The sequence below is a fragment of the Barbus barbus genome (genome assembly GCF_936440315.1).
Source record: "Barbus barbus genome assembly, chromosome: 38".
Lineage (NCBI taxonomy): Eukaryota > Metazoa > Chordata > Actinopteri > Cypriniformes > Cyprinidae > Barbus > Barbus barbus.
Window position 1 is genome coordinate 14,123,618 of NC_136716.1, and position 15,400 is coordinate 14,139,017.

General features: G+C 42.6%; 1 protein-coding gene across 1 annotated transcript in view; it reads right to left on the reverse strand.

Moving 5' to 3' along the window:
* The window catches only part of mpp7a (MAGUK p55 scaffold protein 7a), a 180,258-nt gene that overhangs the window by 109,863 nt on the left and 54,995 nt on the right, over positions 1 to 15,400 (reverse strand). The window contains exon 3 of the mRNA XM_079398287.1: positions 13,199 to 13,358. Coding sequence (XP_079254413.1) covers positions 13,199 to 13,235 — 37 coding nt within the window. The 5' untranslated portion in view covers positions 13,236 to 13,358. The remainder of the gene's footprint in view (positions 1 to 13,198; positions 13,359 to 15,400) is intronic.

The window sequence follows — 15,400 nt, forward strand, 5'->3', positions numbered from 1 at the left end:
AACGGTCAACATCTAACCTTATGTCCCAGCAGCCTATAAAAGGATCCACGTAAACTGACCATTATTGGCTGCCAGGCCAAATATACCAGACGGGATGTGAAAGAATGCTGTGCCAAGCAGTGTTTCCTTTTCACACGCCTACACTTCCCAGCGGCCTCCAGAAAATAACAGCGTTCTTTAGACATCAATGGCGGAGCTGGAGCACAACAGGGCGGAGCGGATGGCGGAAGGTCTCGCTTCTCAAATTCGAAACATTATGGGTCAAAAGCGCAGGGCATGGAGAGCAGCTTTAATTACACAGGCTGTCAGGAACAGCGAGGTCATCCAAACTGTCTGGAGTTAACAACACAAACAGATGCGCACAAACCTTTAAGTGCACATGCACGCAAACATGGTGGTTTTCTGGAACAACACAGATATTTTAAGGCGCTCACACACGGACCTGTAAAAAGAAACAAGGATAGCACATGCAAACATACAAACGCATGCCACAAAAGAGGCTGTCCGCATAGAAAATATGCTCCGTTGTCTCCCTGTCTGGCTCCTGTCGGCCTCACACTAGCCAGGAAGAGGACAACTGGCAGAAAAAGGACCAGATAGATTTACAACATAGGCCACATTTTGAAAACAGAAAAATGGCCGTCTTTAAAATGTCTTGTTTGGATGAGTTCAAGAGTCAATAGTGCAAAAAGATTCACACACACTCGGCTCAGTAAGCTGTGTGGCAGGAAATGAACACTGGGCCATGCTTCTCTCCTTCGAGCGCTGAGAGACTGACTCTGTGAAGCAATATATATGTCAGGCAAACACACGCTCATGCATAAGACCACCTCAGGGGTCAGTATTTCAGGTGCTACTCGGAGAACATGGTTCGTGCCTGTCTGTGAGAAAACGGAGCGAGTGAAAGGAAAAATGAAAACAAGAACAGCTGCACTCTGCGTATTTCCATTCATGTTCTCTTTGATTTACCTCCTAAAACAGAAAAACTACATCCGCAGAGAGAAAGAGAGGCCCTCCAGAGCTGACAAATTATAGTAGAGGAGAGAGTGAGAAATATAGATACAAAATAAGATACATCTAGCCAGCTACATATCCGTTAAGTTGTAATCTTTGATCTGTTCTTGGGGTATCGGTGCCTTAACGGCCAATATGCATGAAGCACACAAAAACGCATGCTCTTTTGGCAGTCTAAGTCCATTGCAGGGTTTCATCGCTGTGTTCTCAGCTCCAGTCTCTTAAACCACATCAGAGCTCTTGCCCAGAATCTCACAGATCTACTTGCATGTTCTGGACCATCTACTCCAATCATACACACACATAGCCACACACACTAAATGGTGTCTAGTCCTATACATCAGTACTGTATACACTGCATCTATTATCCTATCAATTGCTTTTAGTAATAAACCCCATAATTTATACGGTTTTGCATTGGAAATGGTTGCAAATGTGACAAAATATATACATTTGTGACACTAATTTAAAGGGATAGTTCACCCAAAAAGGAAAATTCTGTGTCATTAATTACTCACCGTTGTGTCGTTCCAAACCTGTAAAACCTTTGTTCATCTTTGGAACACAAATTAAGATATTTTTGATGTAATCTGAGAGCTTTCTCTCCCTGCATAGACAGCAATGCAACTGACAAGTGCAAGGGCCAGAAAGCTAGTAAGGACATTGTTAAAATAGTGACATCAGTGGATCAACCGTAATGATATGAAGCTACGAGAATACGTTTTGTGCATAAAGCAGGGGCTTAGGATTTTAATATTAGGGGGCGGGGCATATTATTTATTCATTAAGATATGTCAGTTGAAAGTTGCTTTCAATTAAGAGAGCTCAAACATGCATTTTAGTCTGGGACTAGGCTTAAACTTGGTCTATAAAACTGGCCATTGATATATTGTTTGTATACTAAAATAAGCAGAAACATAGGCCTATACAGTACATGCTCATCAATAATCATATTCAACCTGAATAATTGAATTTTAAATCATTTAAAATAATCAGATCATATTAATTAATATTAATTTAGAATATAGACAAACCTAAATGACAGTAATTGGCATAATGTGTGATGTTCCCCATATTAAACTTTTTTTTTTTTTTAATAAATTACAATAACAGCACATTGAATAAACACTTCAAAAATGACATAACGTGAATCTTTTTTTCTAAAGCAAATAAATATAGGTCTGTGATGCAATCAGCTGCTGGGTCATTATTATTTATTTGAACGAAATAACTACACAATGTTTCTTCTGTCTCTGTCATTTACTCTGATAAGACGTTTGAATGAGTGGATGGGAAACGGTCTTGTATTATTCCCGCATCACATTAAACTGCATTTATGACAAAGAACTGCACAGATGCAGACATCATTACAATCTATCAATAAACGCACTCACATTTCCATTTTAAAAGTTTTTAAAGGGGAATAATGCGATGACGAATTTGTGTACAAATTACGGAGCAAATCAGAATTTTTAGGCGGGCTGAGACGAACTTTTAAAATTCTAAAAAGGGCCTAGCGATGCCCCTGGCGCAAAGAAAACAAAAATTACGACTTGATTCTACAATTTATTCTCTTTCTGTAATATTTTAAGGCGACAACTGTCGCTTACATTGTGTTTATTTTTATTTAATCTAATTTTTATTCATTTTTCTTTCTCTTCTTTTTTCTCTGAATATAAAACTATGCTTGCCTGGTGTTTTCTTTTTTAAAATTTGAATTAATATATGGTTGTATGTTATATGTAGATATGTACATATCTGTTATGTGTAAATCTATATATTTATATGATATTACTATATTTAATACTTTGTCTGACCTAAGATGAACCAAATAAAAGAAAACAACAAAAAAGCAAGCAACAATTTCTTCTCTTCCGTGTCAGAATTCTATGTGCCTTCATGAGAGTACCAAGACGATCAAACAAACGAACGAGGTATTTATATAGCACTTTGTGTATTGCTGTACTCCCAAAGTGCTTTACAATCATGTGTGTGTGTGTGAGAGGGGGGGGGGGGTCTCTCCTCAACCATCACCAGTGTGCAGCATCCACCTGGATGATGCAAAGGCAGCCACAGTACAATGGCGCCAGTGCGCTCACCACACACCAGCTACAGGTGGAGAGGAGAGGGAGTGATAGAGCAAATAAGTGGATGGGGATTATTATTAGGAGGCCATGATTGACAAGGATCAGTGGAGGGAATGTGGCCAGGACACTGGGGTAACACCCCATGGGATTTTTAATGACCATAGAGAGTCAGGACCCCGGTTTAACGTCTCATCAGAAAGACATTCTTTTCTCTTTGCAAACAAGTCACAGGGCATACAGATTATATGTCAGAACTCCGGCTCCTGCATCAGCACTCATGTGAGCACACGTCAAAGACTGACACGGAAGAGAGAAAAAAAAAAATTGTTGACTCAAGTCATTATTTTTGTTTTCTTTGTGCACAAAAAGTATTCTCTTAGCTTCATAAGCTTCAGAAAACACTCGTGTTTCATCAAAAATATCTTCATTTGTGTTTTGAAGATAAACAATAGTCTTACTGGTTTGGAATGACATGAGTAATTAATGACAGAATTTTCATTTTTGGGTGAACTACCCCTTTAAAATCGATTCACCATTGATGATGGACATTTATATGTGCCAATATACTAAAGACCATGTAAACACTGCACTACAATTCAAAACTTCGGGCTCAGTAAGGTCTTATGTATTTGAAAACGCTCACCAAGATGGCATTTATTTGTTAAAAAAAAATCAAAAATACAATAAAACCAGAATATTGTAAGATGATTTAAAATAGCATTTTTATTTTAATGTATTTTAAAATGCCATTCATTCCTTTGACGGCTAATATGAATTTTCAGCAGCCATCACTCTAGTCTCCAGTTACACATGATCCTTCAGAAGTTATGCTGATTTGGTGCTCAAATTATGCAACATTATAAATGTCTTAACTGGTGTGTTTGATCAATTTAATGCATCCTTGCTGAATAAAACAAAATATTTATTTTGAATGACAATGTATATTGCGCAATCCTGCTCATTTGGTTCCTAAATTCCTAAGTTATTCCTGGGTCCTTTTTTCACCATTTCGGAGCCATGAAGTGCTTGTCAACATGTGGACACAGAAAAATAGGCTTTTCTGCATCTTTTCTGATCTAGCTGCACAGTAGCCAAGGTCAAACCATCCCTCAACGTGAGCATCTCTGGAGCCCAGAATATCTGTTATTTTACTGCGATTAGACAGAACAGGAGGGAATGTGATCCTGAAGCAGCCATCTGAACACCTGTAGAAAAGATTTGGTCCAATCACACACTGATTCCTTGTGACAGTACACATTTCATGTCTATATCAGAGCTCAATCACAGCCGAAAAATAACAGAGGACTACAACTGACAAGTCCGAATTTAAAGTTGGGTTTTTGAAACTATAGCTATTACACTGAAGAAGAGACAGGTTCCATATGTGGCCAAAAAAAAAATAAAAAAATAAAAAAATCATAACACTGACCTTTTTTGACTAAGGCTAATATCTCACTCCCAGCAACACCCTAGTACTGTGATAAAGACCTACGAAAATAAAGTTGTTGCAACTGTGTATAAATATGTTGAGACCCTTTTTACATTCTAGAAACCACCATACCAGATATTCAGATCCGTATGCATTCTCCTAGTCAACGTCGACAGATCTTTATCCTCTGAAAATAGAGATATAAAAATAAAACACAAATAAATGAAATTCCTCGTCCTTCTGCCTTTCTCCTGCATTTGGTAAAATGAAGTGGAAATTTTCATTCTGATGTAATTGGAAACAGGGAGCTATTCCAGTGGCAACAAATCCTTGTGTTACAGTTCTGTATCCCTGTGGCACTAAAGAGAGAGAGAGAAAGAGGAAAGATGGAAAAGAGGAGGATAAATGGCTGCAAATCGATAAAGTGCTCCCAAAGCGCATGCTGCTGCCGCTACTAACGTTCCTCTCTCCCTCCCTCTCTTTCGTTCTGTCCTCAGCTACCAGATGCTCTGCATTCTTGACATCAGAATGGAAAAATTTACTGTTAGCCGAGAAGAAATTTAATATGGCCATTCCTGTCATATCCCTCATTGCAGCCATATTCAGCCGGTGCTCTGCTGAAGCCATAAGAGAGACTCTGCACCTGAACGATAAACAATATGGAGCTCAATATGGATCTCGTTATGCACAATAGCATCATTACACCATACACTTGTTTCTGAACAGGACTTATGGAAATAAGCGTATCCACACACACTAATCAAAAAACAATTCCAGTTTCAAGTAGAATACCTGCGCAGATAGCTTCATGCATAAAACCTGTCACACAATTAATCTTCATTAGAGGCGGTTTATCTGCTAAAGAACTTCGGTCTTAAAAATTTCCCATGTGTCTCTCTCGAGCCTACATGGCACTCTTCTCTTTTTAGTGACGCCTTGGGGAGAGTTATCAATTGGATGATCAGGCCAGCCCAGAATAACACAGTAAGACTTCATATGGCTCATAAAAACCTGGTAGGGGGCTATGATGCTCCAATCAAAGGGCAGATTCAAAGTGATCAGGCTAACAGACTGTGGGGAAGGCAGGTGGGAGTTCAGCTCTGAGGAACAAACCGCTCACTGAATGAGCTTTCCTTTCACTGCGGCAGAACTGAGAGAGAAAACAATGACAACTGACCCATCTGACCAATCACTCCTTTCTGAAAATAAAAAAAATTAATGACATTATATAAAAATATATAAGTGATAAAAATGAATCAAATTAAATTAAATGCATGTCTGTTTGTTTTAAATATCTAAATTAAATACATTTTAAATTAATAAATATAACCATATAAAATAAAATGTAATAAAATTACAACAAATTATACAAATAAATGTCAAATCAATTTGCTTATTTGTTAATTTTACATATTTAAAATATATAATACAAATATTATAAATACAATACTCTAAAATTAACAAAAAGGAAGAAAACCATAAGAGTTAATAAAACAAGCAAAAAAATACAGAACTGATCTGGACTGGAATTAGGAGAAAATAAAAATGTCATGTCTGCAAAGGATTTTTTTTTGGGGGGGGGGGGGGGGGGCAGTTATGAGCATATAACTGCAGACTGTGAGTTGAAGTGCACAAAATGATTGAGTTTGCAGTTGATGCAAGAGGAATTACAGTAATTTATCATATGACATCAACACCAGATTCTCGTTTTCTCACATACACATTTTACAGGTAGTGAGTGGATGGGTCTGTCAGCCCAAGGACACCCAAAGGTAGTGAAATCAAATGCAACCAGGAAGCAAAACACCCACACAAAAAACAGGATACATATGATGGGGTAAAAGAAAAGCATTTTATGTCCATACAGAGGAACGAGAACAGAACAATAGGTTACTTGCGTAACCCCGGTTCTCTGATAGCATTAAGTGAGGTGTCTCACTATGGGATACGCCCCTTCCGCGTATTCCTCAGAAGCCCTATTACATTACGCCAGCCCCAATTGGCTGGCAGACGTGACGCTGTGTCTGGGAGTGGCCTCCCCACCCCTCAGTATAAAGGAGCGACACAACGTCACTACGACATTCAAAACAAGCACACCTCTTCCTCGCTTCGCACAGCAAGGAGGGTGATCTGGTGAGACACCTCACTTAATGCTATCAGAGAACCGGGGTTACGCAAGTAACCTATTGTTCTCTTTCAAGCATACGTTTCGGTGTCTCACTATGGGATATCCTAACTCCCGTATTGCCAGATAGCCTGCCTCGAAGTCTCCTGCCAACCACAATACTGCGTGCGGGGCTGAACGAGTCATGACTCGTGATTCACATTCCAACGCTCAATACTGCATGCGCTAGAGTCTGAGCTGTAACGTCCAGCTTATAGAACCTTGCAAATGTATGCGGTGAGGACCAGCTCGCCGCTTCGCAAATATCCTGTAACGAGACTCCTTTAAACAGGGCCCAGGACGTTGACATTCCCCTTGTTGAGTGTGCACGTAAACCAGATGGGGACACAAGACCCTTACTGGAATATGCCAGCGAGATCGCCTCCACTATCCAGTGCGACAACCGCTGCTTAGTAATCGGCTTCCCCGTACGAGGTTTCGCCCAAGATACGAACAGCTGATCACTTTCCCTGAACCCTCTAGTTCTTTCTGTATAAATGCGTAAAGCACGCACTGGACACAATGCATTTAACTTTTGCTGTTCTGATGAAGCAAAAGGTGGTGGACAGAAGGCTCTTAACTCAAGAGGAATGATAGCCTTAACTATTTTGGGCATGAATGCAGGATTAGGTTTCAGAACTACCCCTGCATCCCCAGACATGAACTGCAAACACGCTGAGTGCACTGAAAACGCGTGAATCTCGCTTACGCGTTTTGCCGAGGATAAAGCTAACAGCAGTGCCGTCTTAAATGACAATATTTTTAAATCAACCTTATCCAGCGGCTCAAATGGGGACATGGAAAGAGCATCTAGCACCAATCCCAAGTCCCATGAGGGGGAAATCGGTCTCGAAACTGGCAAGGCGCGGCGCGCACCTTTCATAAACCTGCCTACCAAAGGATGCTGCCCCACAGTTTTATTATCAAAACCAATGTGACAAGCAGATATAGCAGCCAGAAACACTTTTATGGTTGAAAACGCTTTCCCTTGGTCTATCAAATCCTGAAGAAATGATAGAACCACTGCCACTGAACACTGAAAGGGTATCTCATGTTTAGTTGCGCACCAGCGCTCGAACACGCCCCATTTGCATTCATAAAGAGACCTAGTCGATGAAGCTCTAGCATTTTGTATGGTTCTAATAACGCTGTCAGGCAGACCGGTTATATTTAAATTGACCCACTCACAGGCCATGCCCATAGTGCCAGGCGTTCTGGATGAGGATGAAAAATCTCCCCCTCTGCTTGTGACAGAAGATCTCTGCGCAGCGGGAGAGACCACGGGTCTTTGTACAGCATATGTATGATCTCCGCTAGCCAATACTTCCCTGGCCACCTCGGAGCTATTAATATCAGTTTTAGTCCCTCCTCCCTCACTCTGTAAAGTGTTGGGGATATCAATGCTATCGGTGGGAAAGCGTAAAGGAGAGTGCGAGGCCATTCGTGCGCCAGCGCATCTATCCCCAGAGGCGCGCTCTGATCTTTCAGGGAGAAAAACAGAGGACACTGAGCATTGTCGTGTGACGCGAACAGATCTACTGTCGCTCTGCCGTATATGCTCCAAATCTGTTCGACCACCTCCCTGTTCAACTTCCACTCCCCGTAGAGAGGATTGCCCCTGGAAAGCAAATCCGCACCCTGGTTCATAACACCCTGTACGTGTGTCGCTCTCAGGGATAAAAGATTGGTATTGCTCCATAAAATCAGTTTGCGTGCTAACATGTGCAAGGGAAGTGATCTGAGACCTCCCTGCCGGTTTATGTAAGCCACAACCGTAGTGTTGTCCGTTCTCACGAGAACATGATGCCCTTTGAGAAAAGGAAGAAAATGCTTCAACGTCAGAAAAACGGCTAGCATTTCCAAATAGTTTATGTGAAGACTGGTCAGATGTTGATCCCATCTTCCATTCACTATCCTGCCCTCGTGAATGCCCCCCCAACCGGACAACGACTCGTCCGTTGTTATCACTTTTCTGGCTCGAACCACGCCCATGAGTACCCCCTGAACCAGAAAGGTCGGGTGTCTCCACTGGCGCAGTGCTAAGACTGCCTCTGACGTCACCCTTACTCTCCTGCGGGAGTGACGTATTGGGTCCAGTCCCTGAGACGCTACCCAGCGTTGAAATTCTCTCATGAACAGTCTGCCTAAGGGAATAACTATCAGGGCTGAAGCCATCAGTCCTAATAGCCTGAGGCATGTGCGAAAGGAAACACTGTTTCCCCTCTGAAAATCGGTCATGCACCGAGTGAATTTTCTCACCCTGTCTTCTGACAGTCGTGCTCTGAATGTCACCGAGTTCAGTGACAGCCCCAGATATGTTATAGACTGTGTGGGAATTAAAACACTCTTTTCGATGTTTAATTTGAAACCCAGTTTCTGTATGTGTTCCAGAAGCATAACTGTGTGTTCTCTCGTTTCTCGCTCTGACTGAGCTGTCACCAGCCAGTCGTCTATGTAAGTAGCGAGACGAATGCCCTTCTCCCTGAGCGGAGTGAGTGCCGCTTCTGTACATTTTACAAACACTCGGGGGCTGAGAGACAACCCGAATGGTAGAACCAGATACTCGTATGCCACGCCGAGGAAAGCAAACCTCAGGAATTTCCTGTGGGGTGGATATATCTTTATGTGAAAATATGCGTCCTTCAGGTCGATTGACGTAAACCAATCGCCATGGCGCACTAATTTTAGGAGTGTAGAATGAGTGAGCATTCTGAACTTGTACTTTCTTAAGTACTTGTTCAGTGCCCGAAGATCTAATATGGGACGAAGAGCTTGAGTCCCTTTCTTTGGGACGAGGAAGTACCTCGAGTAAAACCCGCTGTGGCTCTGCTCGGGTGGGACCACTCTTATAGCCCTTTTGTTCAACAGAGAGGAAATTTCTTCCTGAAGAACATGCTTTAATTTTTCCCGCACCTGAGAATGAATTATCCCTTTGAAATGCGGGGGGGGAAGCGGCGAACTGCAGTCGGTACCCGAATTGTACTGTCCTTAGTACCCAGCGGGACCGTGTGCATTCTCGCCAACTGTTTATTTGCAGCGTTCTGGCGCCCTCGTGTGGCTGAGCCGTGAGCGAGTTTGTTGTCTGTACTGCGCATGCGTGGGCATTCAGCGCTCGGACAGAGTTTAAGCGTCTCATCACCCCTAAGGGAGCTAAAGCTCCCCGAGGTGATGTTATGCTGTGGTCTGTCAATGTGTTTTGCAACGTTTTTTGGGGAATTATGTTTTGCAACATGTTTTGGGAATACAATGAAAACTTTATTGAGTTTTGGACATGAAAAATGCTTGTGACTAGTGGGTGGGTGTACACCACTGCACCATCCCTTGTCCTTTTCACTGCTCTGGTTCCCCTGGCCCAACCGGGCTCTATCTTTCCACAGAACATCCGGGAACTTTGGAACTCGTCCACTGTCGAACGCTGAACATCTGGGGGACGGGAGCTCGCGAACGGGGGGGCTTTTGTGCTCCTTTCCCCGGGGAAGACCCCATCAAACTGCCTTCCTCCTCGCTCCCTGAGAATGGGAGTGAGGATGAGGTTGAGGAGCTGGCTGGACCGCCTGAGCTGTTGCAGGCGGGTAGTTCTTCCTAGGCCAGGCAGTTCTCTGTTCCGGGACTCCGCTGTGACCCGCTGCATTCACGTTCGGTCTCTGCCGCCGAGGAATGCGATAGCTGGGGGGTGGGCGGGCCGTAACTTGTGCGAAAGTCTGCCGAGGTGGCGGGGGGGGGTGCAGTCTGTGCCTTCCGAGGCATACAGAGCTGCAAAGCCTCATCATCCCTCTTCTTTTCCTCGCATCTCTTTTGCATCAGTGTCAACGCCGAGCCAAAAATGCCTTCTGTGACCACCGGTGCGTCCAGGATAGCTTCTTTCTCCCTGTCAGAGAGATTAGCCAGGTTAAGCCAACGTCCTCTCTCTTGGATGACCATTGTGGCCATGGCTTTACCCGCGGCTTGAACCGCGCACCTCTGAAGACGCAGAGAGAGATCTGTCACTACACATATCTCTTCCCAGTGCGTCTGACCTGGTATGGTCGACGCTTCGTCCTGCAATTCCGCTTGGTACGCGGTCAGCATAGAGGTAGCGTTCAGCGCCCTGACAGAGAGAGCAATCGCTTTATAAGCGCGTTCCGACATGCTTGACTGGAAACGGTCCGCTTTGGATGGCAACGTCGGATTTGCAGCTGCCGTGTGCTTTGGATGCAAGTGCGCGGCAACTAATGGCTCCATGGGAGGCATTCGGAGAAGTCCTGCTTTCTCCATTCCCTCCACATCGAGAGCGGATCCTCCCTGCACGGGTAACTTGCTGGTGAACGGTTTGTCCTTCCAGGTCACCGCAAGCTCCTCCAGGAGCTCTGGAAACACAGGAAGGAGCTGCCGTGCTGCCCGTTTCGCCCTCGGCAGCCTCTTACCCTCATAGCGAGACTTTGCAGTCTCTGCTACCACGGTCGGCCACGGAATATTTAGTTTCTCTGCAGCGCGTTTGCACACATCTTGCAGATCCACACTGAGCAGCGGGGATGGTGCCCCATCCGCATCTTCCGTGGTCCCCGCCGCGGCGAAGGGTTGTGCCGTGTGCGCAGGGGGAATGAAAGGGGAGTCCTCGAAATCTTCCTCTTCTTCAGAGAGAAGAAAGTCCGATTGTCCCTCTTCCTCGAAATCGAGCGCGTCTTCTTCCTCGTCCGTGCTAAACACACTGGTCAGAGGGACGCAAACGTCAAGCTGTTCTCCCCATGATAAAGCTGCCGTGGTGGGCAGCTCTACAGGGATGGATACCTGCGGAGTGGCAGCTGGAACGGGGCTAGGCAACATGAGGGGATCGTGGCCTGACAGGCTAGCTTGGCGTGCTAGCCTGCGACGAAGGCTCTTCGTAGTGAAGCGTGCGCAGTGTTCACAGGAACCGGGGTTCTCGATCGCCATTTGGGCATGTTTCAGCCCAAGACATGCAGAGCAGACCTGGTGTGTGTCTTTGCATGAAATTTTGTTCCCGCATGAACAAAGTCGCACAGCATCTCCCTCGCTAGCCGGGACAGTCTGCATTGCAGCAGCCATCGTAGTATCGAACACTCCTTGCAATCGGCTGGAATGCAAAATTGAAGGAGTCAGGCGAAAAAACGGCGTGGTGGCCAGTCGTTCGTCCGAGAGTTCGTTAAGGCTTCTGGCGTGAAGCGAGAAGAGGTTTTTGAATGTCGTAGTGACGTTGTGTCGCTCCTTTATACTGAGGGGTGGGGAGGCCACTCCCAGAAACAGCGTCACGTCTGCCAGCCAATTGGGGCTGGCGTAATGTAATAGGGCTTCTGAGGAATACGCGGAAGGGGCGTATCCCATAGTGAGACACCGAAACGTATGCTTGAAAGAGAACAGACACTGTATGATGGGGACTTTCAATGAGAGAGAAACAGAACAGAAAAAAAAAAAAAAAAAAAATCAAAATTAAAAATTCCAGATCCAGAGGAGCCAGAAACAAGCTAATCACTTAGGGGCAATCATCCTTGATCAATTTATAGTGGGCTTTGGTGATTAAATCTCAATTTCCTGCCTTATGAATGAAACATTTAAAGTATGCATGTGCGCGTGTGTGTGCGTGTGTGTTCCACAGTGGTTTACTGGGCTTTCAAAGTGTTCATTAAAAACCTGTTGGGCAAGACAGGATCGTGCACAGCAAACATAACCTAACCATACCAAATGTCTCCCAGCAAACTTGTGCTCATCCATCAGACCTTTATACCCCAACTAGGCATTAGTTTCTAAGGAATTATATTCACTTGGAAATCCCTTCTTTATAAAGGAAATGAGACAGAGTGAGGGATGTGGGCAGAGGGGAGAAAAAAAAAAAAAAGTGCGCATCCAAGTTACAAAATATTTAGCAGTATGGTCTCCAAACCCCAAAAACACTTGCATTAAAAAATTGGGGTCAATATATTTATTTATTTTGCAGCAAGGATGCATTAAATTGATCAAAAGTGACAGAAAATACATTTATAAATGCTACAAAAGATTTTCAGTTCATATAAATTCTGTTCTTGTGAACTTTCCAAAAAATATATATTAAAGCAGCCCAACTGTTTTCAACATTGTTAATAATTACTAAATGTTTCTTGTGCACCAAATCAGCATATTAGAATGATTTCTCAATGAACATGACACTGAAGACTGGAGTAATGGCTGCTGAAAATTCAGCTGTCGTCACAGGAATAAATTACATTTTAAAATATATTCAAATAGAAAAGTTATTTTCAATTGTAAAATTTCACAATATTAGCACAATATTAGCATTTTTACTGTATTTTTTATCATAAATGCATTCTTGATAAGCATAAGAGGTTTCTTTTAAAAATATTTAAAACCAAATAAAACAAAATGTTTCATGAAGAGTTGAGACACATTAGATGTGTGACTGAAGACTCAATTTTACACTTATTAATCATAAGCTGTCATTTGGCCATACTTGGCTGGTCAAACTAGAAGACCCTAACTGCCATACAATGAGGTATGAGGTGTAGGATGAGGTACCTATCTCACTGCCGGTTCTGGTGGAGAGGGCCGGCATGGTGACTGGCAAATCTGCTTCCTTTCAACTTCACAACGTTACCACAAAAATCCAGCAGCGTTAGGGCTGGCCGACTCTACCTCAGGAAGAGCCTGCAAATCCTTGGTTATGTCATTGGCAAATCTATAAAAGATAAAAAGACATTAAATAAAAGATTATAATATATTAAACAGACGTTTCATTTAAGAATGCATGTACAAATGAAAGGTTTAAACAGGACAAGCCCTTAAAACTGAGCTTACGCTGAAATATCTGTGATATCTAATAAGTTCAAAGATGGAAGATGTGAGGCAAAGGAACAGAGAATGCAGCAAAAAGACAGATACATTAGCCCCAAATGTTCCCGAAATCAATTCCAATTTCTGCTTTTTTCATCCAGGGCCCTGTGTCTGCCCTGATCTGTGCCGCTGCACCGAAAGCACCTGAAATCTTTATGTCACCCCAAAGACCTGTAACCAGTGGCCCGAAAGAACAAATGAAAAACTGAGAGATGGAAAGAGGAAGGTGGGGGCAACCATACTTGCTCTGCCTGTATATAGAGATCATACAGTATCAGGTTTGTGGAACAAGAAACCGTATGGAGAGGAGAGAATAATAAATAATAAAAAAAAAAAACACCTGATCGCAATGAACGGTATCCTGGAGATTCAATCTTATGCTGCTTTGCGATAATCAAAGCGCACTGCTGCCATCTAGTGATGACATTACAGCTAATTACAGTTTACAAAGTGCAGCCATCAGGTGGATCTGCAATTTGAACCAAAAAGGATAGAAGAGGAGAATTGAGCATAGGAGACTTGGTTAAGAGGTAAAGTGATTTTACACACGAATAAAAAACACAGACATGCTCTCCAGAAAACTGGCAAGAACGCAGTATAGATCAGATGTTACACACACACACACACACACACACACACACACCGCAAGCCCCCGCAATATCAGAGTTCAGAGAGACAGTACACAAAAAAAATGAATAAAAAAAAAACTTGGTCAGTTTGATACATTTCCCTCTCTATTGTTTGTTACATTATCCCTCACTCTCTATTTCCTCTGCAGACCCTTCTCTGTGTCTCCCTGTACTCTTGTAACTCCTGCCTGTGACTGGCTCGTGGCAGTCGTGCTGTCATTAAACGCATAGCGTGTCATTGGTGTGCACATGCTGTTTTAAGAGCACACGCGCCTCGCTATTCCAATGTGTGCAAGTGTGTTTATATGTCTGTAAACTTCATACAGTGAAAAAAAAAAAAAAAAAAAACAGTTTAGTCTTCCAGTCAATAAAACACTTGGACTAATATTAATGCCGTGCTGCTTCTGACAGAATGAGCAAACCACTAACATACTTTTGCACTTGTACACAAGTCAAGGGCAAGGTGAGGATGAGGGGACTTATCACAAAGTAGGAACTACATCAAGCTATTAAGTTCACTATATATTAACAATGTATTTTTATATTAAAGAAACTGTACCAATAGCAATTGCGACAATGAAAAAATACACACAATTTACAGTAAAACAAATGAATAAATAAATAGTATGGCACTTACACTGGACATAAATTTCAAAGATTTTAAAGCAGAAAAGTAAAAATGTGAGTATTATAAGTATGTGTAAGTGAGCATTATTTACAGTTTTAGTGTTTATGATACTGCACTGTCATGGACACAGAAAAGGTTAACATGCATCTTGCGGCTGTACTATAAAAACAGGGAGTATTTTAATGTTTACAGATTTACCCCAAATCCAAAACAGCACCCCTGTTCTGAGTTACAAGTCTATTTATTTATTTTTTTGTGGCAAACAAGATTATGCCTAAAATGCTTTCAATTGAGCTTAACTTGTACTGATCCCAGAGCATTAATGTGTTATACACATGGCAAAAGAGAAATTGCCATTTTGCCTTTAAGCTACATTTATTACTGGCATACAGCTGTACAGTTTAAGCCATTCCCCACAGAACACAAGAGAAATGTCAGGACTTTTTACATAAAAAAAAAAAAAAAAAAAGTGTAATTATTTTAAATAATTCATATAGGCTCTAATATACTTGAGCATCACTGCTTCACAGAAAATATGTGAATCGCTAAATCAAGGGCACCAGGAGATCATTGAATCATCTGCAGGTGCATTAAGAGTCTTACAGATCAGTAAATCAAGAGAATTACAAC